Here is a 27581-nt window from a genome sequence, read left to right on the forward strand (position 1 = left end):
CCCCCCCCACAGCCCTGCAGCCACCCCCAACCACCCTCACAGCCCCACAACCACCCTCACAGCCCCAAAACTGCTCCAGCAACTACCCCCCGGGGAGCCGTCACAGCTATCGGCTGTTCAGCAAGCCTCTGTAACCCCTCAGCAACCCCCTTTGCCATCCTCAGTTGAGAGTCTGGGACAGAGATGAGAGGGGGTTGCTGGGGCTTGGGAAGATGAGGACGGCCACCTGGAGACACCCCTCTCCCCTTCCTCCCCCCGGGGGATGGGAAGAAGCGGGAGGGAGAGCCACAAGAGGCCCTGGTGAGGCAGTCAGTTCTCAYGGATTCAGAGGAAAGCGTGGGGCACTGCAGCCCACCCTGAAGCTGCCGTGGGCTGAGCGCTGGCCAGGACAGACAAGGATCAGTCCTTGCACTTGCTGCGGTGGCACGAAATCACCCAGCTGCAGCYGGAGCTGCCTCACTGCTTCTTCCCTACTCAAGCCTGGATTCAGCCTTGGGGAAAGGCACAGAAGGTAGCTATGATATCGCAAAAGCTGTAGCAAAAGGCTGAGGGTGGGCCAGCAAGCCAGTGATGTCAGAAAAATTTGGAAAGCAAACGAGAGGCATAAGTCCCCAAGACACACAGGTCTCGGACACCAACGCCCTCCTGACAACACCTCGAGGAGGCACCACACCAAACCCCACTGGCACCCCCTCCACAGAAACTGCCACTCACAGGCACACTCTCACCAAACCTGTCCGATGCTAAAACTAATGATCTTGGCAACACCATCTCTCCAACATTCCCAATATCCATTCCTTGGCATCCTTGGGCATTACTATGCTGATATATCCAGCAACCTCTTCACTGGTGCTCAATTAAATGAAGAGCACCCACACATTATCATTACAGAAAAATTAAAAATATGCACAGTTACTTGTTAGTAAGAAGGCCGTCTCCAGCATCCATCTTATGAGCCTGCTTTCTGAAATGATTCATTTTTCAAATGATAGCCTTGGACATGTCAATATAACTGTGGAAGACAGGTGTTGGAGTGAGGTAAACTACCCACCACAATGGCAGGTTACTGTAAGGAATTCTGACATAAATACCTGGAAACTAGCACCTCCGCAAATACCAGCAAGCCTGACTCAATGTCTCAAATCCCAACTCAGTTACAGAAATCAGCCTCCACAGAGGTGAACCCAAATCGTGATGCCACAGCACCATTGCCCCCAAGTCATTGTGCCTACAAATATGCCCAAAGACACCAAAACTGACTTTTTCAATCCATTATTCCCAATGACATCAACAGCAGTGCAAACAGATGCTCTCTGGACCCCAGCATCTGCCACTCAGAACAGCGACAGTGTAAAACCAAGGCCTTCACAGATACAGGTGTATCCACTGCTTTTTCAGCTATTATCTCCACAGAAAATGTCCCGACATCCACAAAATCAACTCTGCTGCAAAAGGCCTCTACGTTCTACAGAGTCCCCAGAAGCGTCCTGAGACATGGGCTCCTAAATATTGACACTAGTGTGTGTGGCTCAGAAGTCACAGCATCTCTAAGAGCCTTCTCAGAGATGTAGCAGTCACAGAAAAATCTCATGCAACAGCATCTCTAATTTACCAGGTATTTGTTTCACCACAGCTTTCCAAACTTCTGGATAAAGCATGCTCACCAGGTCACTGCTCCCAGTGACCCCAGCACCACAGTGCCACAGAGCACTGGTGTGCTGGACAGCACCTCCTCATGGGCAACCCTCCACTCTGCTACTGTCAGCATCTCTAGCAGAAATATCCCCCAAAAGACCATACCCTCATGCATTAAACATCTCTGCGTTCCATCCTGTTTCTGTAATTCTGCAGTATCGAGCATGAAAGGATGACTGCAGGGCATGCATGGAAGGGCAGTACCTGCTCCTTTCAAGAGGGCATTGTTAAAATGTTCTCTTTGCAAAAAGCCATGCTTACTATGATGCTGCATGGGCTTCTTAAGGTGAAAGATAAACATCTGGGGACAGTTTTCCCTCAGCAGCTACACACACTTCAGTTGTGTTCTTGTCACAAATTTCCCATTACAGTTCACAGCTATGAAGGAAAAAAACTTAACAAAAAGCTTTCCTGGCTTTTCATCAGGTTTCTGCAGAGCTCAAAGCTTACATTTTCTACTACCAAGCTACAGTGATTTGTTTTCATAAGCAAACGTCCCATTTTTTCACTTCTTATCTGTTGTCAGGAAAGTGCACTTAATGCTCACTGCCTCTTTGAGACCAAAAGTCTCTCTCCATCCACTGTAGGGTTTTCAGAGTTCCATCAGCACTTTGCCTCCATTAACTGAAATGAGGCAACTGTTCTAAGCTAATTCCACCTACTTAAGAGAGAATACTCCTCTTCCTGGAAGAAACCTTAGCAGACAATAACAGGCTAGATTCATTAATTATCATAAGCATACAAAATAGTCTCACACCTTTTCCAATTCCCATCTCCCACACTGAAGTGACACCCAAATTTCATTGGTACTTGACCTTTTAAAGAAAAATTCTTTAGCTGCCCATTCTCCTACCTTCGAATGTCAATAATTCTAGTCTGAACATCTCAATGTACAGATTAGACCTAGAGAGTTTGCTGGGGAGGGGGAAGAGTTTAAAGTAATATGTCGTGTCTGCAACCCCAGCAATTCTGAGACGTTCATCCAAAGAAATCCAGGAGACACATCATTGCATCTGTAGCCTAAAATAGGAAGAGGCACCCTTAAAATGACAAGACATCCTTCCTAAATCAAGGCAGAAACTGTTTTATAACACTAAACTTAAACGCAGTGTAGAAGTGGGATTCAAGGGTTGCCTGTTCCACCCTCACTAGCAGGAGAAAGAAATATCGTGATAGGCAGGGTGTTTGTCCTGAGCAGCATGAAACCCCTAGTAACCAAGTACATGAAAGAGGAGAAGGGAGGAAAATGTTTTCATATAGATTGTACCTCTGTATGCGCAATAGAGAGGGACCGAACGCCCTCTCATTCCCTCCTGTCACCCTAAACACACAGCAAACTTCAACATGCTGCACATCTAGAGCTAAACAGACATTAGACAGGTCTAAGACTACAAGATCCTAAAATGAATCCATAATGAAGCTCTTGCAGGGAAAAACAGAAATAAAGGTTCTGTTTTAAAAGTTAAAATTAAAAGTGAGAATGAAGGGGGATTATTCCTGTGTAAGCTTTTTTTTATTTATTTATTCACTTGACATGTTTCTACTAGCCTTCTCTGGTTTTGCTGGACTTTATAGCACTGCTTAATTAACACCTAAACCTGTACACCAGAGCAATAGCTTTGCCACTGACACTGCTAGGAACTGAGGAGTTCACAGCAAAGCCATCTGTATCTGTTGGAGCTGTTGATTCTTCATGCTCAGCTGCTTCAGCCCTTTATTTAAATGTTACGGAGCTGAAATTCTTCTGATCGAGTCCTTGCAAAGCTGTTTTTCCTATTACTTGTGATGGAAGACAAGAGAAGGCAGAGGCACTGAGGATGCCTGCAGTAAAGGTACTGTAGCTTAAGTTTACAGCACCTCAGCCAAAAGGCTGCACCTGACTTGGGGAACACTCAAGAGACTCTTAAACCAAAGATTCCCTGTTACCGAGGTGTATTAACCCTCAAGATGAGGCAGAGTGGATTCCCCACACCCATCAACTCTGCCACGCACTTACATCCAGCAGAGCTGAAGTGGCAGCTGTAAACCTACAGAAAGGTTGAGAACCACACACTTAATCCATCTCTGTGACTCACCAGTCTTCTGAAACTCTTATCACTCAAGGAAGTTGGAAAGCTTTAGGGTTTGCCATCTGGATGATTAGTCAAAGTAACATTTTCATGTTTATCTGACACTCATTTTTCAAGAACAGCTGAGTGATGAGACATGCTCTTTATGTCAACTATGGAGATCATAATAAACTTAGTTTCTTTGGCCTTGAGATTGATTCACATGTGTTCAGCATCTTTCAGCTGAGATCCTAGAACTTCTTGAACTATTGTGGTTCCTTCAGAGCATCTCTTTTTGTGTCTCAAGTTACAGTTCTGAAGAGACAGAATACATCAATTACAAAGCCAAAATCAATTGTCCATGATTGCTGGGGGGGGGGGAGGGAGGAAGGGGGGAAGACCACCCCCAAATCCTCCAAAATCTCTATCGTGAGTCAGAAGATAGAAACAAAAGACAACTATTTCCTAACAGGAAACTAAGAAGAAATCAGTTTCATTTCCCCACAGTGCTTAATTACACTCTGACCACAGATTTTCTTGAGTAGTACTCACCTCTCCTCCCAGAAACTATGACTGAAGTACTAACAGTACAGAAATCTCAGAAGGAAATCAGAGATAGATCAAATGAATATTCAAAATGAAAGAAATTAATTCAAACTGAAAAGAATCCAAAAGAAATTTGAGGAAGACAGAAGAAAGACAAGAGTCTCTGACAGAACTGAAAATGCAAATCAGAAGGCACCATTTAATCACAGGAAACTGAGCAACACAGGTTAAAACATTTTTTAAAGTTGTTTATTACAAAATACATATTTACATGTCAAGGCACTTTTAAACCATTATAAAATTGTCACATAAGCTGTTGTTTTAGTCATTTAGCAAGTCCAAAAATACTTCTTTCTATTAGCACCTAAAAAGGGCCAAATCTAATATGAAAAAGCCTGAACCACACCCAGTTATTGTACGTTAATTTTTCTAATGAAAAAACAATGACTAATGACAACTAATAAAAATTTTATCATCATCATTTTTCTACAGTTCCAGAGAATACCAGGACAGTGTGGTGAGCATATACATGAGGAAGAAAACACATCTGCACATGATGTTAAATTAAAACCAAATCAACTAAGTTCTCATGATAAAATATTGCTGAAAGATTTATACTGTTAAGGCTGATCTTAACCACATCCTCCAGAAAGCCTGCAGCCCTCCATGCAAATAAACACAGACTCTGCATAAAGCTAGAAATCAAGATTCCCCATTTCCTCACAAGGAACACAGGAGGCTTTTCAGGACTGAATTATAACTATAACCATTCAACATATAAACAACACCGGTAAACATATGAGGATAGAAAGGTTGCTTCCCTTGTGCTTTTTATCTCAAGMTCTGGAGCCAAATATTCAAACCAAATAAAGGAACTCAACAAAAGAATCTACATTAAACCTACTGTATTGCATAGCTGCTTCCTCATACTGCAGCTCTTCCTGGTCAAACAGATAAGCACCTTTTTCCAAATCTACCAAAAAAATCAGAGAGTTAATTAATTAATTCAAAAATGAATTATAGCATTTGTAAACTGCCTCAGGTACACTTTTAAATATATTTTTCCTACATCATTGCTGGCCAGATTCATTTGCTGAGACTATTCAAGATCATAAAAATATCTTCCATTGAACTGAGGCACAGCAGATCTATTTGCACATATTAAGCAAACTAAAGTGAACAGAGCTCTTTAAACAAGTCCTATTAATTGTTAAAAAATGTTTAATATATACACATAGAAGTGAAAAATACAGTGCTGAGAAGTCTCTGTATGGCTCTAATTTTAAATGCAAGTATGAAAAAAGAGGAAATTCTGCTTAACCAATCTGAAAGCCTTCTATGATGGCATGACTGGCTGGGTAGATGAGGGGAGAGCAGTGGACGTTGTGTACCTTGACTTCAGCAAGGCTTTGGACACTCCCTCCAATCACATCCTCCTAAATAAGCTCAGGAAGTGTGGGTTAGACGAGTGGACAGTGAGGTGGCTTGAGAACTGACTGAAAGGCAAAGCTCAGAGGGTTGTGCGCAGTGTCAGAGTCTAGTTGGAGGCCTGTGGCTAGTGGCATCCCCCAGGGCTCAGTACTGGGTCCCATCCTGTTCAACTTCTTCATCAACGACCTGGATGAGGGGACAGAGTGCCTCCTCAGCAACTTTGCTGATGATACCAAGCTGGGAGAAGTGGCTGAGGGCTGTGCTGCCAGAGAGATCTGGAAAGGCTGGAGAGTTGGGTGGAAAGAAACCTTAAGAGGTTCAACAAGGGCAAGTGCAGCGTCCTGCACTTAGGGAGGAATAACTCCATGCACCAGTACAAGCTGGGGGCTGACCTTCTGGAGAGCAGCTCTGCAGAGAAGGACCTGGGAGTGCTGGTGAATGACAAGTTGACCATGAGCCAGCAATGTGCCCTTGTGGCCAGGAAGGCCAATGGTCTCCTGGGGTGCATTAGGAAGACTGTTGCCAGCAGGTGGAGGRAGGTGATCCTGCCCCGCTACTCAGCCCTGGTGAGGCCTCGTCTCAAGTACTGTGTCCAGTTCTGGGCTCCCCAGTCCAAGAGAGACATGGAGCTACTGGAGAGAGTCCAGCACAGGGCTACAAAGATGATCAGAGGGCTGGAGCACCTGCCCTCTGAGGAGCGGCTGCGAGAGCTGGGCCTCTTCAGCCTGGCGAAGAGAAGACTGAGGGGGGATCTTATCAAGGTCTATAAGTATCTGAAGGGAGGGTGTGAAGGGGACGGGGACAAACTCTTTCCAGAAGTGCTGTGCGACAGGACAAGAGGCAACGGGCAAAAACTGAACCACAGGAAGTTCCGCCTGAATATGAGGAGGAATTTCTTCGCTGTGAGAGTGACAGAGCACTGGAAGAGGCTGCCCAGAGAGGTTGTGGAGTCTCCTTCTCTGCAGATCTTCAAGGCCCGCCTGGGTGCAACCCTGTCTAACATGCTGTAGATGACCCTACTTGAGCAGGGGGCTTGGACTAGATGATCTCTAGAGGTCCCTTCCAACCTTACCCATTCTGTGATGTAAGATCAAACTACTGATATACAGTAACAAACAAACCTTGACTTTTCTCCATTTTGGTAAAACAAATCCTACCAAATCCCTCAGCAAAAACAACTTAGATGTTGGAATTTCTAAATTTCCAATGAATCCACACCTTTAATAGCTATAAAAATCACATATACAAATATGCCTTATCTGATCGGGCTTACATTCAGTGTAGATACTACACAACAAGAGTCTTCAGGAAAAAAATAAAATTAAGAGATACAATTTGTTAAATGAATTTGCACATTAAAACAGCTGCAAGTTGGCCAAAGCTCAAATTATTTTGAACTGTAACCGTCTAATACTTTTTCACAGTTAAGACAAAATATGCATGAACAGCTTGTACAGCAGGACTGCATTTAAGTTTCCAACTGGAAAGGAGCAGCTCCCATGGCAGCACTCACTGGCTCTGAAGAAAAATAATTCAGACTAACTGAAAAGTATCTCCGTGCTTTAGTAGGTATCAGTGTCTCATTTATGCCACTGCTGTTCGTACTTTGTGATTTTTGCCTTACTGTATAAGCTGTCTGATCCACATCATAACGATCGCCTTTGCTGAAGTTCTGAGAGGAAATGGAGCACAGCATATTAAGTCATAAAGTTCAAAGCTGTTTAGATCTCTTACTCAGGCTAAATGATCAGTTTGTTCTTCACTCCATTTACTTCCCATTAAAATCATGTATAAAATTCCATGCTCTTTTAAAATAAGGCACTTTTAAAGTTTCTTCCCCAAACAAATGCCAAAAGCTTGAGAAAATTAACTGACTTCACTTATTTCCCGAATGCCCTTAATCCAGAAATAAAACCACTGTTGTTAGATGCTGAGTCACACTCAGAACTCAGATGCTCTAAATTAGGCTACAGAACATCCAGCGCAGCTTTCTACAGATCAGTCTTTTGCTAAAACAGCTCAAATAGAGTAACTTCTAAGACAAGATGTTCTTTCGGCATAAATGAGCATACTTATTCTCTGCCATTTATACTTAACCCTTCCTTTTTGCGTTCTGTGGAAGTCAGGCAACAGTTGAACATTTAAAAGAAATTTGGCAGTTGTCTGCATACAACATGGCCAAAAAGTGAGAAACAAATAGCAAAGAGCTGCATTGAACTCCTTAGCTTTTAGATCCCACAGAAAACTGGCAGTCTTAATGATTAGCTCTTTCACTGACAACATCCTGGAGACGCTTAAGTAGAACGTCATCATTTTCCTGGCACAGTCGTTTTGTAGGGGACTCAGTGTCACTATCAATTGTTATTGCTCGTTTCTTACTTCTTTGTTCACCTTGTTTTATCATGTTGTTGATGTCCTTCAAACTCTGTGATTAAGAAAAAATTAAAAAATGAAAAGACGTATCCTGAGTGAGTCCATTTCAAATTTACTCTGATTTTTCAGTTAACTGAGAATCAAAAAGCTACTACTTTGAACCTCTTTACTGATCAGGTGAAGAATCCTAAGTAAAGAATTCTACCTTTCAGCACAAAACAGAGAAACCAGTTCAAAAAAAAAATCACTGCATTAGAACACTTTCCCATCATGAGATTACAGCTTGTCCTCTCCCAAATTTACCCCTTTCAACCTTTTTTATTTCTACCTTGGAAGGGCTCCCATTAAACTTATATAGTAGAGCAGTTCGAGGGGTCAAGCAGGCACCATTCTTGTGAGGTGAAACGTAAACAGAGTGCTGTTGAGATATCCGCCGAGGAGATACTGGTTGTTGCTTAATGTTTGGGAAGGGAGACAAGGGAGGGGCTTCCATCTGAAAGAGGCCAAATTTGAATATAAGCTAAATCAGAAAACATTTAAAGAACAGTAACTTCAGAGAAAGGTAATACTGATGCACTTCCAGGTTTTCTGTTGAACATTTTAGTCTATAGTACCTAATGAGCTGAGCAAGTGCCTACCAAATCGCAGAACAAATTTCCCAGATGCTTTGCACAGACGCTGCACAGGTACTTCTTGAGCAAAAGGCTGTTGCATTGCTATGAGAAGCTGAAAATGGAGTTATAAACTGAACCGCACTTGACAGTTTGTCCTCTTGAACTGCTGTTAAAGCAAGTCCCATACCATTACCTATTTGAGTGCTGTAATCATGCCAGGGGAAGAATAAAACAAAATTAACAACCTTTTTAACTGGCAGTAAAATCCCTTTGTCTCTATGATCTTTAATAAATAGAGCAAAAATTCTAAAACATTTTACTTACTACATGATCCTGGTTTGTGATATCGTACTTCAGTGCAAATGATTTTACTCTTCCTACATAGACTGCATTGTAAAATTTGATAAGATCACCTCTCTCCTCTGTTCCTGACTCACTGGAGTTCTCTGTTGCAGATCTTGCTGAGGAACAAGTTTTCATAGATGAGTCTAAGAGAGAGTTTCAGATTTCAAGAACATAGTATCAACAAACTGAATTCTTCAGATTCAAACTTAAAATATCCAACTGACAAGAACTCACTCATAAATTGCCTAATTAATAAGATGAATTAAATAAGCATGCTTCAGACAAGATCAGGGTGCACTGTTGGTGGTTATGAACACTAGAAGGAACTGCAAGTCACTGGTATAGGAGATAATGGATTGTGACTAAAAAGACTAACATAAATCTTTCCTTATAAAACAGAACTATAGCAAAAAACCTAGAAACAGAACAAAAAGACTCCCTATCAACATAGCACTATTGCCTCCCTTTTCCATGCTTTTTGTTGGGGGTGGAAGTTGTACAGTGTCATACCGTGCTCACTTACGTTGTCCAGGCAATAATCCAGGTACAGCAGTAATAAAACTAGCCAGGATCTAGAACAATTTTAAGGTGGTCAGAACTGCCAGACTGCAGACCTTGACTTCTCAAATGGCGCTGCACATGCTACACAAGCTCACAGTAATCTAGTAAGTTTTAAGCTGTCTGACAATTTCCAGGTTTTCCAGGCAAAGCTTCCCATGAAGAGCTGGCAAAGAACAGCTTCATACTCAACTCATGGCTCTACTACAAGGAATCTGTAACATCACTTGTTCTGGCATATAACTAAGTGGAAAAAGCTACAACTACATGAGTGTATTACTATGTACTCTCTCACTTACTGAAGAGCRCTACTGAATACAACCTTCTATGTTTCATCCTCTGTATTGTTTACTACAAAGCAAAACAAGTTACCTTTCAACGGAACAAAGAATAAAGCCTTTTGCAACCAGTGCAACTTAAGACAAACATCAATAACTTCAGTGGATACACATGAGCGTAATTCCTTAACATGCCTGCCTTTTTTTTACAACACAAATGTTCCTGTAAGTTGATGTCAAAAGAACACGGATTATTATTAGATAAAGGATAAAACACTGTTAACCGGAGAAAAAGTCTGGCAGAAGGAACTAAAGAACTTTCTTGCCAAGCAAATCGCTTGGCAAGAAGTGGGAGCCCAGTGCCACTTTAGATAACCAAAGACATTCAAAAATCATGGAACTGCTAGACAGGATACTGAACCTACAAGAGATCAGCACCTTTCTGGACCCAAGAGAAATACTCTTGTGTATTTTAAAATGGCAGCAATACTTCTTCAAGCAGTTGAAGACACTTGACAAGTTGACAAGGCAGTTTGTTTTCCAATAAYGTTGTTTTCCAGTACATTTAAAAATCATAAAACACGCTCCTCTTCTCCTTAGGGGAGCTTTCTTTACTACTTGATCATTCAGTTCTTTTAAAGCATGCAAGTACCTGTTTAAAAACAGAAGATTACATTGCTGTACTCACCATCCGTCATCTCTACATCCTGGTTGCCATTTTTGTCCGACAGAACATTCGCAGAAATATTTCTCAGTAAGACACTCCTATAAACCTACAGGACACGGAGGAAAAAAAAACTGTTGTCAAGGAAAACAAGAAAGCAGAAAGATTATATGAAAGCTATCTGAATAATTTTAACATTTAAAATTATCTGTTTTTGTATTAGCACAAAAATTTGAAAAGCCATCTGTATCTGATATTATATAAAGGAAAAGCAGTACTATTTACTCACATGGCTGTTTGCTTGTGGCTGATTTCTGTAACTTTTCATTATGTCCTGAAAAGTTCTTTCCTCTTTGGTTACCTGGAAAAGAAAAAGCTATTCAAGACCAGCTGCAAACTGTAGAGTTTTTTTGGTTTGTTTAAACCGTAAATCACATGAAGGTTCTTATCTTTACTTTAAAAGACAATACAGCCTCTACCATCCTTTATTTACTAAGCTTTTCTTACATGAAAAATAGACTGAAATTGGAGAAAAATTACATTAGTTTTACATTGCAAAGGAAGGCTTTTCCTCACACTAGGACACTGTTTACATCTAAATACATAGCATGTAGAAAGACCACAGCCTGTACGGAGCTTTACCATATGGGCAATAGATGCCAGTCAACCTGGGACCCTGCTATTTTTTCTCCTTCCATACAAGGGGGAGCATGGGAGAGCAGCTCACATCAACTTCCATCCACATAAGCGTCTGACCACTTCGTAATACTACAATTCAGCTTACGCAGGTTTGCTGGTATGTCCCAATATTTTAAGGGCATGCACAGAAACACTTCAAAGGTTGGAAGAGACTGCTGGCTAAACTGTCAGGTCTCACACTGCACTGGATACAGTACTCTGCAAACAGAGTAGTTTAATACATGGGAGCACTGACTATTCAAGAGTTTTGTTTTTCCTCAGCTATCAGTGAGCAAGGTCAAACAAAGCTAAGCTTTAACATGTGCTTACAGTTAAGAGCACAGGCAGTCATGATTTGAACATCCATTTCACACTTTAGACAATTTCTTCACTTTGTCTTCCTCAAAATTACAATTAGACTTGATGGTCATTTTAACTATCAGTTCTGAAATCTGAGTCAAATCAAAACTCTGTTTTCAAACTCCAACTTAACAGCATTTTAAACTAATATCAGCAACCTATATCCTACATATTCAAATCCTAAGAGATTTTTTTTGGGGGGGGGGAGGGGAGGGGAGATGTACTTTCCATTTATACCTAAGGATGCAAGATCTTGCAGATTTTTGTTTAGCACTTGCATAATTCTATTATTTTGCAGTTTTTTCAGCTCAATTACATAGATCATGATGGACATGAACAGAATAGTAAAAAGCACAAGTGTGATGCAGTAAGACCACGCACTAGTTTGTCTACAGTGACAAGCYCTCACAGTGTGAATGGGCTCAGAAAAACAGAAATTCACTCTTAACCAAGTGGTTGGTTGATGGGAAAGTTTTGAGGTTACACAAAACAAGGAAAAAAAGTAATGAGACTTCCTCCACTTGTTGGAGGAATTTTTCCCTTTCAGTAATACGATACAAATAAAGCAATCAGGTAATAAACTGTAAACACATTTATATTTTCAACTGAAGTAGAATTTCCTAAATTTAAGCCTACACATTACCTTTGCCATGATGTAAAAAGCACAGAGAAGGAGCTGGTCCAAGTGTCTATCCTTCATCAGATCAGCACAATGAACCAATGTGAACTCAAAACAAGTCCATATCTTCCTGCGCAAGTCATTGGAAACATCCAGTTTTAAGCATAGATCACGTAAGCGTACACTTGCCAAATGATATACCTAGAACAAAAAGATACAGTTAAGAGTCAAGACCTATCCCAGTCTGCAAAAATCTTCACCTGAGTAGAGCTGTTGAACTCTGCTGAACTTGTATACTTTATTTCAGCAAAATTCCCCCCACTTGACCAAGACAGGTCTTCAAGTACTAACTTGTCAGCTCTGCTCAAATGTTGGATTTCTAACACTTACAGAAAATCTGAATAAAAGCATTATGACTATTGCTTCTATACCATATCACTTATGAACTATAATGGCAAAAAGTTGGGAGATATTTCAATTATGATCAAATAAAGTCTTAAATCAGCAAGCAGTCAGATTTTTTTTTCCCTTTTCATTATCAAAAATCTATCTTGAAACCTAACATAATCAAGGCAAGCACAACATTCTTGAAGTTCTCATTCTTCAGAGGTTTTCACTTTGTCAGTGAAAATGAGACATACAAATTCTTTATGCTGGAAAGCAGGCAGCATTCACTTTCAGTTACATGCTCCAACGAACAGGAATAAGACAAGAAAGAAGGGAAAAATTACCATTTTGAATATGATCATCATTGTAATCAGAAAGTCAGAACTCCCTTACAGACAGATTTAAGTAAAGATACGAGTTCTCCTTCATAACAAGAGCAGTTATGAAGTTAGTCAAATGTTATGAAGTTATGAAGTTTGTCAAATATATTTGACACAACTGAAATATCATTTCCCAACCGAGCAAAGATTCTAATAAGCAATTCAAGTTCACACCTGGCTGCTTGCATATCAGTATACATGCATACCTACATACAGAAAGGGAGCGGGAAACAAATTGTCACTGTTGAAATTGAAGAACCAAAAGTTCAGAGAGAAAATATGCCTTAGATGTTTTTCCAAAATGAGTTTCTGTATTTAGATTTACAGCTTTTTCAGTATAGATTTCTGTAGGTTTAAAATACAAATAGTGCTGTGGCAAAAGCCTCTAAAAATAAACTTTTCTCAGATAGGAAATAAATAGCAAAAAAAAAAAGTGTCCTGTATTTTTGAGGGACTGATTTAGATATATATTCTTCAGAGGCATTCAGGCAACTTCCTCCCTCCTCCTCCTCAAAAAACCCCCTCATACACTCCATAGTGGAAGGCAARCACAGAGAAACTTCACATTCCTTGTTCCCACGAAACACTTAGTTCTTACCCTACCCCTCAAATCCCTTCATCACTTCAAGAATGAAGCTCCTTCCTTCTAGTAATTTTTTAGGTATCCGTGTGATCCATCACTGCTTTCCAAAGCCCCATAACAGCAAGATCAGCACCTACTGGGCAGACCTCAAAGTCACTAAATAAGGGAATCTTCAGATATGGGCTCTGAAACAGCGTGGTTCTGAATGAGCGGGACATAGGAGGATAATCTCATTTTTAAGATGTCTAACCCTGCAAATATGGGAGGCAATAAAGATATTAAATAACTACCTAGAAAACACCAGTAGTTTTTAACAAAAACTGTTGCTAACTGAAAAAGATGAAACACCTATCTCTTATGGGGTTAGTCTGTGGAGGGGGAAATCAGATTCCTTGCAGCACTTTAGAAACCAACATCCTTTCCCTTCTCCTCCCAATTATATGGGGATACTACAGGCCAAAGGCAAGGTATCTGAAGACTGACAGGTAACAAAAACTGCTCAGGGGGATAAGCTGCAATACAGCCACGAGAAAAAGTAAAGCTCAGCTTCCTAACAGACACACTTACCTTTCTGTAAAACAGTGCCAAGGATCCTGTTTTCTTCGGTTTGCTTCCTGACGACAGATGTACTTCTTGCACTTGATTCACCTGAGGCTGGCTGGGAGCCTGCGCCTCCATTTTAGATGGCTGACCTAAATTCATCGAAATGGGTATCAATGTGATCCCACCCATCTCATTTGCAATACCTGGAGATAATATACACATCCAGAAATAAGTGGTTTGCTGCCACTGTGTGCATAGTTAAGATTACAAATCCTAAATTCATTCACAACTATTCCACGCTGAAGATACATCATCCGTCAGCACTGGATGCTGGGGACTCTTTGGCTTTCAGAGTATTCAGAAATTATCAAAAAAGTATATTTCTGATAAATCAAAAGAAACAATTATTCACATTCATGTTCTAAAACTCTGAAAGTACAACATTCACAAGAAATTCACAGGATTTCTGTAATAGCGTTTCACTCTTTTGAGAGTGGATGGGTGTTTCTTCAGTTTTGGATGACTTTTGCAAACTTGACACCATGTTATAGACAGTCCATGTGATTAGTTTCCTCAGTAGTCAAACCCTCTTGCTGAAAATCTCCATCAACATGATAGTAGAGGTTTTCTCTTTATTTTAGTTCTTTTCATTTTTATAGAAAAACAAGAACCATTTTTTAAAGAAAATTGTAAAAATAGTTTCTTGCTTATCACCACCAGAAACTCAAAATATCTTTCAGCTTTAACAAAGCCGCTATTTTCCTAGTATATGTGTGTGTATAAATACATAAATATTTATACACAGACACACACACACACMCCTATTCCTTATCCAAAAATTTCAGAATCTTTTAACATTACAATAAAAATTAAGACAAACAGTGGTGAATCACTACTGAAGTTGCAAAATAAAGTCAAGCTTAATCTGTGATGAAGTGTAACTGAAAGAAGTTCTACAACTTTGTTTGCAATGACAGACTCCCAAAGATGCTTGTCAGGCATCAGATCAAACTTTAGAATGACTACGTACTTGATCTCTCTCTCTTTTTCTTTTTTTAAATGAACAGTTTTCTTTTAAGTGATACATTTAAAAAATGCAAGTTTACTCTAACTGGATTTGAAGCACAAGCAAAACACCTAGTACAGAAGGAAACCAGAAGGAATTCTTACCATGCAGTGGGATGGTAACTTTCTGTCCTGTTTTCCCTGCGACTGTACCTGTTGTCATGGTCAGTACTGTTTGCCCAGAAGAAACTGAGACATTTTCAGCAACAATGCTTGAAGCTGGAGCAATTGTCAGCTTTGTTCCTTCAGTAAAAATCTTTTCCACCTGCATTTCTTTCGGGCTGTCATCTCCAAAGAGCCTTCTCTTAGCACTACCAGCTGTAGGAGAACTATAGCGCTCATGAACAGAGATCGGTGACAATGGTTGCATGTCTAGTAAGCAAAGACAGACAAAATAATTAAGTGCAGCAGCTTAAGARGAACATTTCTCCACGTGAGGCGAAAAGGCTGACCTGTCAAACTGCAGAAACAGAATATAAAAAGTCTCTTCTGATTAAGAAGTAATCTCATAGTTCACTGTTCCTAGGCAGTATGAACAAGGACCTACATCCCTTTAACTATTTCCTTTTATTCTCTAGTCTTCTCAGACAGCTCAGGTTATCAACATGAAAGACAAGAAAAAAACATGCTGATTTGCAGAGACCAAACAGCAACAGGGTTACAGAACTAATCCTGACCCGAACTCTCCCTTCATACACCTCTGGTCCCCATCTAACTTTGTTGTTGCTTTCAAATATTTACTCCCTTAGTAAAACTAAAGCATGTAATACTAATTTATGGGCTTCTGTTTCACTGCTTTTTTTTTTWAAATAGCATTTCTGCTGTTCCTAGAAGTCCATTAGCTACTTGTGGGGGATGCCAGCGACAGTAGCTTCTTCCTTCTCACAAAGCAGAAGCTTTCTGGCAAGGGGAAACTGATTGGAGACCTTACTTCCACGCTGCCAGGATGATTTTCTTAGTACCAAGGGCAAATAAAGATTTCCAGTCCCCCCCTCCACCCCTTCCCCTCCACTTTCTATTTAAAGTTAGGAGCTGTCTCTGTGTTAGCAGCAGCACATCACAGAGTCTAAAGAAACTAAATAGATTTTCCATCAACATAAGAAGAAAGTAAGTCCCCAATGAAAATTAGCATTTTGCATTGTCACCTACACAAGCTGTTCTACTTGATGAACAGAGCATTTGATTTCAGACTCTCACATACAAGGTAAGGTCCCACTCCCCTCTGTCAATAAGATACTATTTCCAGGTTGCTTTGCCTTCTATCAAACAATTCACCACAACATCTACAGCAACTGCTTATATTCTAGTGCATTAGGAAAAGGATGTATTTTTTTAAAAACAGTCCCATGATACAATTTGTCAGACATACACAAAAGGAGTCAGCATCATAGCATCAGTCAGTGAACCAGCAAGAACCTGCAGACTATGAAACAATGAAAGCAGCAGTTCCTTTGCAGTGTTTTCTTCTTCTTCTCAGGAAAGAGCAAGGCAGTTCTTTGGAGGAAAACAGTACTACCTGCTCAGTTACCCTCCATTATCTTCCTCCTCACCCCACAAAAAAAGTTCTGTAGGAAGGAGGAAGAGATATGCCTCTGTCATTCCAAGAAGAAAAGTAAGAGGTGTCAGTGGCAAACATCACTGGACTTGAGGGAAAAGAAAAGCAGAGACTGAGACACTTGGTCTGAAGGATAAGAATAATGAGACTGCAACAGTAGTGAGACCTCTCAAAAATGCTAGAAGCCACAGAGAGGAAGCTATACCTGTAATCTAAAAACCCTGCAATCTAAAATGAGAAAAAGCTGAAAAAAAAACACGAATAGCAAAGGACATGACACTAATGGTCAGAGATGACAACCCATCCAAAGAGCAAGGCACCCTTTTCATCAAAACAAAGGAAAATCCTGCTCCAGTGCAGGAATGAAGCATTATTACCAACATCTGCTGCTAATAAAACACAGGAATTGTTTGACAGGATGCACCTAGACTGAAAGTCTTTCCATTTAGCAATGCTTAATTCAGATTCAGGATTGCTCTTTGTAATTCTAAAGTAGTCTTAAAAAAATAAATAAATAAAACTACACACTTAAAGTCCATTAGAAACCTTGAACATACCTCGTCTTAAACTCCCACCAAGATCTGTCCGAACCTCTTTTACTCGAGGATGAACTATAGGAGATATTGGCATCATAGGCAAATGTCCAAGTCCACTTCCTCCATTGCTTGCTTCAAAATTACTGGGAAATATTACCTGAGAAACAAGAAATGCTGGTGTAAGATAAACAGCTTTCCCTTCTTTGTCCCAATCTATTAATAAACRTTTTCTGCAAAATTGTCCCATTTGAATGATTTGCTGTATAAAATAGAACACAAATCAGCTAATAAAAGAAAAACAGCTAACATACTTCTTCACAGGTTGGGACCTTGTTTTCTGAAGCCTGGAGAGCGTTCCAGAGTGCTGACTCTCGAGTCCAGGCTAGACTCTCGAGAATTTGTTCTTCAATGCTGTTGAGATGTTTCACCATGTCTCTGGAAAGACCTTCCTCAGACCGAATCAGTACTTCAATTACCTAATGGTAACAAGGCACACATACAAAAAATGAAGTTGCATCACTCATGCTTAATACCATCGAATTATTATTCATTTCAGGATCCTGTTCAAAACTTCTCTTCCATGTAGAATGCTCCAGCTTCCTCCTCACATCTTAATCTTTCCAATCCTCTTCTGATCCCTCTAAAAAAATCCAGTTCACTCCCAATGCACCAACAGAACCTAGATTCTGCAAATATAAAAGCACATTCTTCAAAAGCTCTACCTGGGACATCTTTCCTATATCAGCTTGCCTTTCTGGGTTTTCATCTAATGTCTGATCTCAGTTGAAGGCCTTTACTTCGTTCAAAATACTTCTTTTCCATTTCAGGAACTAAAACTGTATATGTGTGTGTCTATACACATATATGATTCAAAATATCTAGAAGACAGGATTAAGGTACATGAAATGGAAAATGCTAAGTCCAAATATACATTTTCATTTCCTTGTAAAGTATGAATTTTAAAAGTTTTTCTTTTTTCTTTTTTTAAACCCCCTTTCGCAAAGGCAGTCCAGGAGTTGAAAACAGAAAGTGAACATCCTACCAATTCAAAACCACCCACTCCCAAGGTATTTTAAGGCCCTCTCTCACCATCACCAAGCATATACAAAATCAACACACTAAGCACATGCAATGCTCTTTTGCATATCTACACTTATTCAGGAAGATATATCAGCTTAAGTTGTGTACATGAGAGAACAAATTTTAAGCTTTCCTTCCCTTGAAAGAAGCCAAAAAGGTTGAAAAATGACTGTTTTAAAGGTTCATTTCAGAAAAGGTTAAACCCCTTAACACGTACAAGTATCAGTAACAGCTGAAAGGGCCCCTGAAATGTCATAATTCATCCTTAAACTCCAATGCAAGACCCACTTTATGTTATTTCTGACAGATGAATTTTCAGTCTGTTTTTAAGAACCTTCAGCGATGGAAATGCTTCAATAGGTCACCCTGGGGGTATATGGCATCTACCTGATTTTACCATAGGAATTAAGTGTCCAAAGAACAAATTTTCAAGTGGCATAAGTGAAATGATAAATACGACCTCTTTCATATGAGGTCTTCATGACAGCAAGCTTTTAAAGTAAAAAGTACTATAAAACATACACAGAACAGAAAATAGAAATGAAATATAAATCTCTTCAACAAAGTTACATCTGCAGAGAAAATGCCAGTGCATCTGCTACTGATCTAGGCTACCAATATCCACAACAGTATTAACAGATTTGTTCCAGTTTCACTACTGCCCTATACCTGAAATGAAGGGAGGGAGAATAGTATATAAAATACAGGTTCCCCAAAGGACTGAATTATTTTTGGTTATTATTCTCTCAACAGAGCTCTGTTCCTAACGTTTTCAGTAAGCGATTATGTATCTAGCAAAAATTTCCAGGACCTACACATAGAAGGCATATGAATAGGCGATAAAAGAATTAAACAAGTTAAGGAGCAGAAAGGATATTTGGCAAGTGGGGAGGAGGAAAACAAACAAACAAACAAACAAACCTACAAACAACAAAACAACCATACAACCCCCCCAACACACACCAAAACATGAGCAAAAATATGAGAACACTCAAGAAAAGATATTTTATGCTCTGTTATATAAGACCAAAAAAAAAGGGRGGGGAGAAGAAAATTTAGCAGAGCAAGCCTGCAATAAGTAGGAGTAGTGAAAGACAAAGAATATTATTGCTATTTTATCCATAATAGGCAGAACTAGGACACAATCAGTCCTATAGCTTGCAGTCAATAGATTTGCATGTTAGTAAAACATACATTTGAATGCTTTTGTCTACTCAAAGTTGTACATAACAAGAATTAAAAGTTGATCAACAGCATGCCACAGTTAACTACCATTCACAAAATGGTTTTCTTCCTTTAAATTTCAGTATCAGCTCAAGCATTACACATTCCAGATAAAATATTTTAAGAATAGCCAGAATTTAGAATAATAGGCACGTTGCATTGTGCCATTAGTACCATTCTTCTCCTACACCATTGTCTATAAAGGGTAATTATCATCCTCTAAGACTGTCAATCCAGTAAGAAAATGCCATTTTTAATATAGACCCGGTCACAAGACAGTATCTGCTTACCTTATAAAAATAGAATGGCCTGAGGTCAAGAACTTCTATGATCCAGGGAAAGGTACGAGGCGAGCTATATGCAAAAAGCACAATCTCCAAGCAGCATGCCATCAGGGAACGGTGGAATACATCTTGTTCTAAGAGAGCCTGAAGAGATTACGGAAGTTGTCAGTGGTCTGAGGTTAGGGAAACAGAAGTAAACTCTTTTAAATAAGACAAAAAAGGTGTCAAGTCAGGCAGAATTACAGCTTTCTCACTCTTACTGCAAGAAACTTCAGATTAGATAGAGCCTACAGAAAAATCTAACATGCTTTGTTTTTTAAAAAATACACCCATTCTTGTCAGGGAGCATAGGAAAGGTATGTTTCTTAACAAACTTAGAACACGAGCATTTTTTTTAATCTCAAAAAACACTTAAAGTTTTGTCATATTTGAGAAAAAACACAGAAGAAATCTGCAAAAAGATTAAAAAACCCAGCTGGATAATGGATGTTTTGCTCTTTACAGTCAATCAGAAAGCACCTAGGAGAAAGGAAGAACAGGTAAGCCCACAGCAGCACACAAGTCATTAACCTACTTAGGTCAAATGACATGTGTCATTTGAAGTTTCTTTTTTGTAGCACAGATTCACAACTTATTGCCTGAAGAAATAAGTACTGCTTTTTTTCCCCACCTTCCCCAATCTCCTCTTTTTACAGGGAAATCTAGAATGGTAAAGACTAGAAGCAGATTAGCATTGCCAAAACCACCACTATGGCCAAATTAAATGGTCTCCTCATTGCAAATCACTAAACATAACAAATGTGTTCCTGTCCAACATGAAGTACTGATATTGGGGTGGCTTAGGAAGAGTGTTCTCTTCTTTTGCCAATTCTTTACTTACAGTCATGTCCTTTCCATGTAGTCTTCGTGTTTCTTGCACCATTATAGTCTCCAAGATTTTATAGTACAAGATCTCTGCTAGTTTTAATCTGTTTACAGCAAAATCTGAAATTTAAAACCAACACCAATGAAGCCCAATGCTGTTTTAACAAATGGTTTTAGACTAAATTGACCAATATTTGGTTTTCTAAAAAACATAATTGTGTGCTCGTGTGTCTAGATTTTGTAAATCAAAATAGTGTGTTTAGAAATCCTCTAGTCACCAGAACAGCATGCAATTCTAGAAATTTTTAAAAGATTATGCATTTTAATATTTCTAATTATGTAATTCTGCAAATTGATACCCTATTTTCTTTAAATCTTATATCTAAGAAGAATAAACATTTACAGTTTAAGTTAACAGCCGCTAAAGTTTTAGTGCTTTCTTGGTTATCCTATTTTGAACCATAACCTTGTTCTGTTCTGTAATGCTTTTTAACAGTGTTCCATTTGACAGCAAGCTTGCTTTCTGGATAAGCTCTGAGTCAAACAAAGCCCCACTGCATTAAATACTTACAGGAGAGCACAGGTATGCAGTTCATATGCCTGGTTTCGTATTTTAAAACATCCCATGCATTTCACATTCATACCTATATGAGATCCTGGCTGTTCATCTGTTGATTGAGTGTAGTTCCGACAGAAAGTTTCACCTATTTCTTTCACTCTGTTCATGATGCTTTCCACAGGGCTACGCGCACAAGATCTAGAGTAGAATGCAAAGAGAAAGTCTTTTTTCCACAAATAATTATTCTGCTCCCCCCTAGTCCCTTCCCAAAAACATAAAGGAGAGAAGCTAGTTTTACTCAGCTTTCCTCATCAGGCAGTAATACGTATTACTACAAACAGTAAAGGAGAATACCTAAAATACAAAGAGATTGTTTCCTTTTTTTCCCTTTCCCAACAATGATAGAGAGGCTATACTGGGAATTTCAGAACAAGTGCAGAAGAAATCAAGAGCTATAGTAGCACACTAAGCAGAAAGACACATCTGCGAAGAGCAAGTCAGTAAGTAGTACGCTCCAACAGGTAACCAAACAAACCCAAATGCATCTTCGCACCAGCACAAACAGGCACAGTTTGAGAGCGTAAGTGACAGTTTTCAAAGTAAAGAGTCAATACCTTTAAAAAACTGGAAATCAAACTGAAACACAAAAGATGAGCAAACCCACAAACTAATAGCTTAAATACAATTATAATTATGTATTAGTGTTTATTTCTTCAGATTATATTACCTTGCTGAAAGTATAAAAATGAAAATCTCAAAAAACATCAGAAATAGGAAGCCTGCCCAGCCAACAGATGAAGGTATGTTCAAATAAGGCAAGGCAGTAAGATAACATAAATCAATTCTGTACATCAGTGTTTGCTGCAGGGGAACATGAACTGCAGCTGTATTCTTCTTTATAGGAGAAATCAGTCTCCCATAGGAGACTCATGAACTGTCTTTAAAAAGTGGTCTGAACCTATCAGTAAAGTGAACCAAAGAGACAACTACAACTAGACAGATCTCATCTAAGAGCTCTAGGGTAACTCAAACACAAAGTCAGTGAATTAAAAACAGTGGTGTGTAAACCTAGTGCTACAGTGAGCTTCAGTAACAGAAATGAAAGAATTAAAATGGATAACAATTTTTAAGGGGCTTTGAAGGGATCTCACAATTGCAGGAAATTAGTCTCCATCCTCTGATAATTATTAGGAGACAAAGAGCTAGTACAAATATGGCTAAATACAACACAAAATAGGAAATAAATTTTTTTTAAGAAAAACTGAAGATGTAGAAAAAGATAGTATGTTGATATATATAAACAGGCTTCCAAATCATTTTCCAAGATTTTTAGACAACCAAGGTGTCAAGGGACTAGAAGGACTGGGCTCCTTATTCTTACCCATCAATCAGTTATTAACCTATGTGCCTGTAGCCTTCTCCATGAACGGTTCTCATAGGGATAATGCAGTTAAGCATACCTCTCAGTGGTCTGGAAAGCAGGACGAATAGTGAGATGACACTATTGCTGAGGACATAAGATTATTCTGGGTAGTTAAAAAAACAGGAAACCCAACAAAGAAAACCAACTGTAAACATCTATGGAAGTACTCCATTATGTTAAACACCACCTTGATAAAGTGACAGAAATTAGACATAATTTATACACAAAGTGATGCACTTGAATAAAGAGAGAAACATAGTAACAGCACCTAACAATCCAGACAGCTAACTTAGCTGCCTCTAGCACAAGGGAAAGATTTTGGAGAAGAATAAAAGGATTAAAACAAAGGTAATTTCATGGAAGAAAAGTCTATCAGCAGCTATTAAATACAGGAACAGAGCTACAACCTCTGACTCCAAAGTCCATGGGTCTAGATGTTGAGTCAACATATCAGGAAAAAAAAAAAACAGTTCAAATCCAACCCCAGTATTATACTTTGCAGCTAATGACCCATTGCCAACCATTTGCACAGACACAACACAGGACCAGACTAGCTTAGCAGTCAATTCTTATGTTCTCTATTTAAGTGAGAAAAAACTTTAATCAGGAAAGGTGAATCTATGTTTTCACTTGTCTCTTTTTAAGTACAATCCCTATTCTTTGCAACTAGCAATGATATGAAAACCAGAACAGTTCAATATGTAACGAACACCACCTACCCTGAACCAGCATTTCTAAAAGGCTGTGAAGGGCTCAAGTTTGATGAGGGTAGTACACCCAATTATTCTAATTACAGGCTATTACACAAAAACTAATTTATAGTATTTGAGACTTTCTCCTTAGCAATTCATCATATTACTTTTTGAAATAAATGGACTTACTTGTTTTCAGACAAGACCCCATATTGCAATACTTTAGCAACTTCCAGCAAGTTTGTATTAGGGCACACTGTCTTGATTTGCTTCAAGTTAAAACAATGAACTTTTCAAAAAATTTTAGCATTGAAATAAATTAAGTCTTCTTTAAACAAAGTCTTATAATTAATTTATACATTAATGTTACACTTCCAAGGAATTTTTATTTGAAACAGAAATTATTCAAAAGCACAGGATATTCCACATAGTTCAAAACACAGTTCCTCCCATCTCTACTAACCAAAGAATATGTATCTTACTGCTTGCTGAGTCAATGTGCAAGATAAACCTGTTGAATGCTTTGCTTCTCTCAGAAGTTTACTCAATACTCGCCCATGTTTTAATATTTACATCTCTCTCTGAAAGACTAGGTTATTACTTAACAAAAAAATGTATGTGTTTCACTCAGAGATTTCAGACAAATTAACATTTTAACTGAGTAACGCAAAAAAAATATCAAACAGTCCTTTAAAAAAAAAGAAAACATTAAAAATAGAAATGCATATTGCTAAGCACTTGTAATGTAAACTTTTAAGGGTAAGTGATAGAAAAAACTTCAGAATATCAGAAAAGTTATACTTTCGCCTATTTACGAAGCTTGCTATAGAAATTTTACTTTTGCATTTCAAATATTTCAGTGCTAAATGTCCACTTTGACTAATTACAAAAGATTGCTAGACATTATACTATAAATAAAAAGGGCAGCCTGACCTTGCATAGGTGTTTGAAAAATACGTAACAATTTTACAATTATTTGCTATTAAGTTATCATTATTTATGACCTATGAAGCAACACAATCTACCTTTCACAGATAAGCATTTTATTTATACTCAGCTGCTTATGCACCAACATTGGCACATGCATTTCATTGCAGTCAGCATGCAGTCATGCAACTAGGAGCCAAAAATAAGCTGATCTACGCAACAGGGGCTCTATTCCAGAAATGATGATTCCAAGGGTTTTTGTCAATATTCATCCAGTATTACTTCCCTGCATTATACAGCAGCTAAAACGGCTAATGCATCTTTCAGATGCATGAACAGGAGGACCTTGACTAGGAAGGCTATAGCTCCCCTAGGATGTCTGCCAGAATGCCTGCCACATGACAGATACTCAGTTCAAGGAGGAAACTGATAAGCTGAAGCAGCATCAGGAAAGGCTACCAGAACTACAGGAGTGGAAAATGTGGCTACTGTTATACAGAAGATCAACTTAGATTAATAATTACAAACTCTGCTAGGCTTAAATATAAGCTAATCAAGTTAGACTAAGACATCCTGGAGTGAAATCAAAGAGAAACGGTGAGCCCTTAGGCGGCATTTAGTCTTATCTTCCCAGCTCACCAGGACAAAAATCTCAATTTCTTGACACTAACACTTCCCCCTCCCCTGAAAAAAACCCCAAAACCTCTACCAACATAGTTATCATACATTTTAATATATTTTAACTCACTCATGTTGGCTTAGAATAAACATACGTGTGTGTGTGTATGTTTGGCTTTCAAACAGACAAAAGCCTGATCTAAATTACCATCAGCAAAAAAATAAACTCATATTAAAACAACAGTAGGTGACAATTTTAAGGATTTTTTTCAGCTATCCTTCTCCACAAGGAAAGTTCATTTAAAAAAAATAGAAGTTTTTTCTCATGTTAAGACACTTAAACCGGAAATAATAGGGAAACACAAACAATTATACACTGCACCAGTACAGGTACTTACTCAAAAATAGTTATAAGCTGTTCGCTTGGTGCATTTTTCAATCCAGCCACAATATTCTGCAACCGGCTCACACTTTGTGTTGCTGAAGCAACAGGAGTGATGACAGCTTCCTTTTCTCGTAGGTATCTTCTTCCAGTCAGTGGAGTTGAAGGTGCAAATGACCTTTTCTGCCAGACAGAAAATAAATCAGCAAATAAATCAGTCAACAGAACTGTTTCAAAAACGTTTTGAGCAAGGACCTCCTCCAGAATCACTCAAAAGATTAAAATGACACTAGTAGTCACATGGAAAATGCCACCTGTAGGCTGCCATCAAACCTGTGACCTCAAAACTCATTAAAAGTTAGTTAAAGCTTTTCCAAAGCCATGATCTATAAATACAGACTGCAGTAAACATAGGATAGACTACATTTTGAAGATTCTAGGTGAATAATGATCAAAAGTTATGCCCATAGTCAGCACGCATGGATGGCAATGAGGTCATTATGCTACAGAAACTGAAGTTCAAATTTATAAACCTATTCCAAATTATCATACGCTTAATTTGCCCCAGTAGGCAATACATTTACATTTGGGACAAAAAACAAAACTCTAATTCATTTACATCACCACTAGCACATTGTAATAAGTATTAATTTTTTTCAGATTGGCATGTACAGTAACTATGAAACAGCGTATGATCCTTTCACACAGGTAGTGCCCCTTTTCCCATTAGCCAGTTTAAAAAGTAATCAAACAAGTATTTTTCCATATAGCAGTTTCGTTAATTACATATTACAATTTTTAAACATAGTGAAACATTATCTGTTTACAGTCTAATTTTTGTAAAGAAATTAGAGTAAGGCTTTTGTGGGTTTTAGGTCCTGAATGTTATTTCCCATAGAAGAGCAAACAGGTTGACATTTCCTGTATTGTGAGAGAAATATCAGGAAAACAAGTAAATTAATCCAATGTAAAAGTTTCACAGTATGCCTATTAGGATTTTGTTCAAACTTCATTTATACCTAATATATTCTAATTTATGCCTTAATTGTTTATCAATTTTTTTTAGACAAAGGTATTACACATACAAAAGTACTCACACACTCTTTAAGAAAGTTACTTACTAAAGCACATAGAAGAGAAGATACAACCATTTCTCCTTAGCAAGAGGGTTCACTGAAGCCTGCATAAGGCATTCAGTTTCTGACTCTTAGAAAAAAGTTAAAGAAATTTAACTTCTCAAAGTCACCACTGTGATTCAAATAACGTAAAACGATGAAAAAACTTGGGAGTATTTTAAGTGAAGATGATGTTACACAAACCACCTTTTCAAAGTGCTGCTGAAGGTGACACTCTACATGAGCTCTTGCTGCCGTTTTCCCCACTGGCATATCAGCAGGAAATTTCCGAGGAGTGCCAATTTCTTCTTCAGCATCTGCTCCTAGGAAAACCCTCTCATCAAAGTCACCCACTGTTAGAACATATTCTTCATATTCTTTATTCAATGCTTTGCTGAAAGAGAAACCACAAAGTATTATAATCAAAGGTTAAACTGCTGAAGAAACAAAAAAGATGCCAGTAAAGTACAAAACTGACACCAACAAGCATTCATACATGTAACACTTTAAATAGTAGTACTATTTGCTAGTGATGCTTTACTACAACCGGCAATTTGCTTGTGCTAAACCTTGCCTTTCTTTTTACTTAAGATCTCCCCTATTCCCTATAGGGTCCACTGTAGTCCCTAGTCTTCTTCCTAAGTTACCATCCCTACCTGGTTCTCAGTAAGTACAGGGAGAAACAACTTAGTTTCCATCACAGTTGTAAATCAAACACTTTTTAAAATACTCAACTGAAAAGAAGTTAACCTGTTGTAAGTACAGAATAAAATAATCATAGTTCTGTTAAACACATTAGGAAGTCTGATTTATACTTTTGCCACTTGGTGGTCAGTACTTTTCAAATGGTGTAGAGGTAGGGAAAATTTAAGAGCCCGTCCCCTGGTYTCTATTCCCAAAACCTTCACTAACATACGATACCATACAAATCCTTAGTTGCCTTTATTCCAGTTTACCCATCTGTAAAACAGGAATATTTAACCTCATGAAGGTTGCAAAGCTTTAAACAGGTAACTGCGAAGCAGAATGAAATTTTGCAATAAAAATTAGAAACAGCAAGCATCATTAAATACTGTCTGCATGTTTATGTAATACGTGAACATATGAAATATCTTTGCCTGCGAGGTTCAAGATGTTCTTTACCTACAAATATAT

At 38.6% G+C, this 27581-nt stretch overlaps 1 protein-coding gene across 2 annotated transcripts in view; it reads right to left on the reverse strand.

The window, feature by feature from the left end:
- Positions 1 to 4520: 4520 nt before the first annotated feature.
- The window catches only part of RBL1 (RB transcriptional corepressor like 1), a 28781-nt gene continuing 5720 nt past the window's right edge, over positions 4521 to 27581 (reverse strand). For both annotated transcript variants that reach the window (XM_085302627.1, XM_085302626.1), the window contains 15 exons: positions 26634 to 26820; positions 25328 to 25494; positions 21355 to 21467; positions 20727 to 20830; positions 19853 to 19990; positions 17570 to 17734; positions 17280 to 17415; positions 15273 to 15539; positions 14127 to 14305; positions 12234 to 12410; positions 10842 to 10913; positions 10577 to 10661; positions 9032 to 9195; positions 8422 to 8586; positions 4521 to 8145 (listed from right to left, as the gene is read on the reverse strand). In XM_085302627.1, the coding sequence (XP_085158753.1) occupies positions 7975 to 8145; positions 8422 to 8586; positions 9032 to 9195; positions 10577 to 10661; positions 10842 to 10913; positions 12234 to 12410; positions 14127 to 14305; positions 15273 to 15539; positions 17280 to 17415; positions 17570 to 17734; positions 19853 to 19990; positions 20727 to 20830; positions 21355 to 21467; positions 25328 to 25494; positions 26634 to 26820 (2290 nt within the window). In that variant the 3' untranslated portion in view covers positions 4521 to 7974. The remainder of the gene's footprint in view (positions 8146 to 8421; positions 8587 to 9031; positions 9196 to 10576; positions 10662 to 10841; positions 10914 to 12233; positions 12411 to 14126; positions 14306 to 15272; positions 15540 to 17279; positions 17416 to 17569; positions 17735 to 19852; positions 19991 to 20726; positions 20831 to 21354; positions 21468 to 25327; positions 25495 to 26633; positions 26821 to 27581) is intronic.

Source organism: Rhea americana, unplaced genomic scaffold (assembly GCF_003343005.1).
Source record: "Rhea americana isolate MKP2758 unplaced genomic scaffold, rheAme1 scaffold_190, whole genome shotgun sequence".
NCBI lineage: Eukaryota > Metazoa > Chordata > Aves > Rheiformes > Rheidae > Rhea > Rhea americana.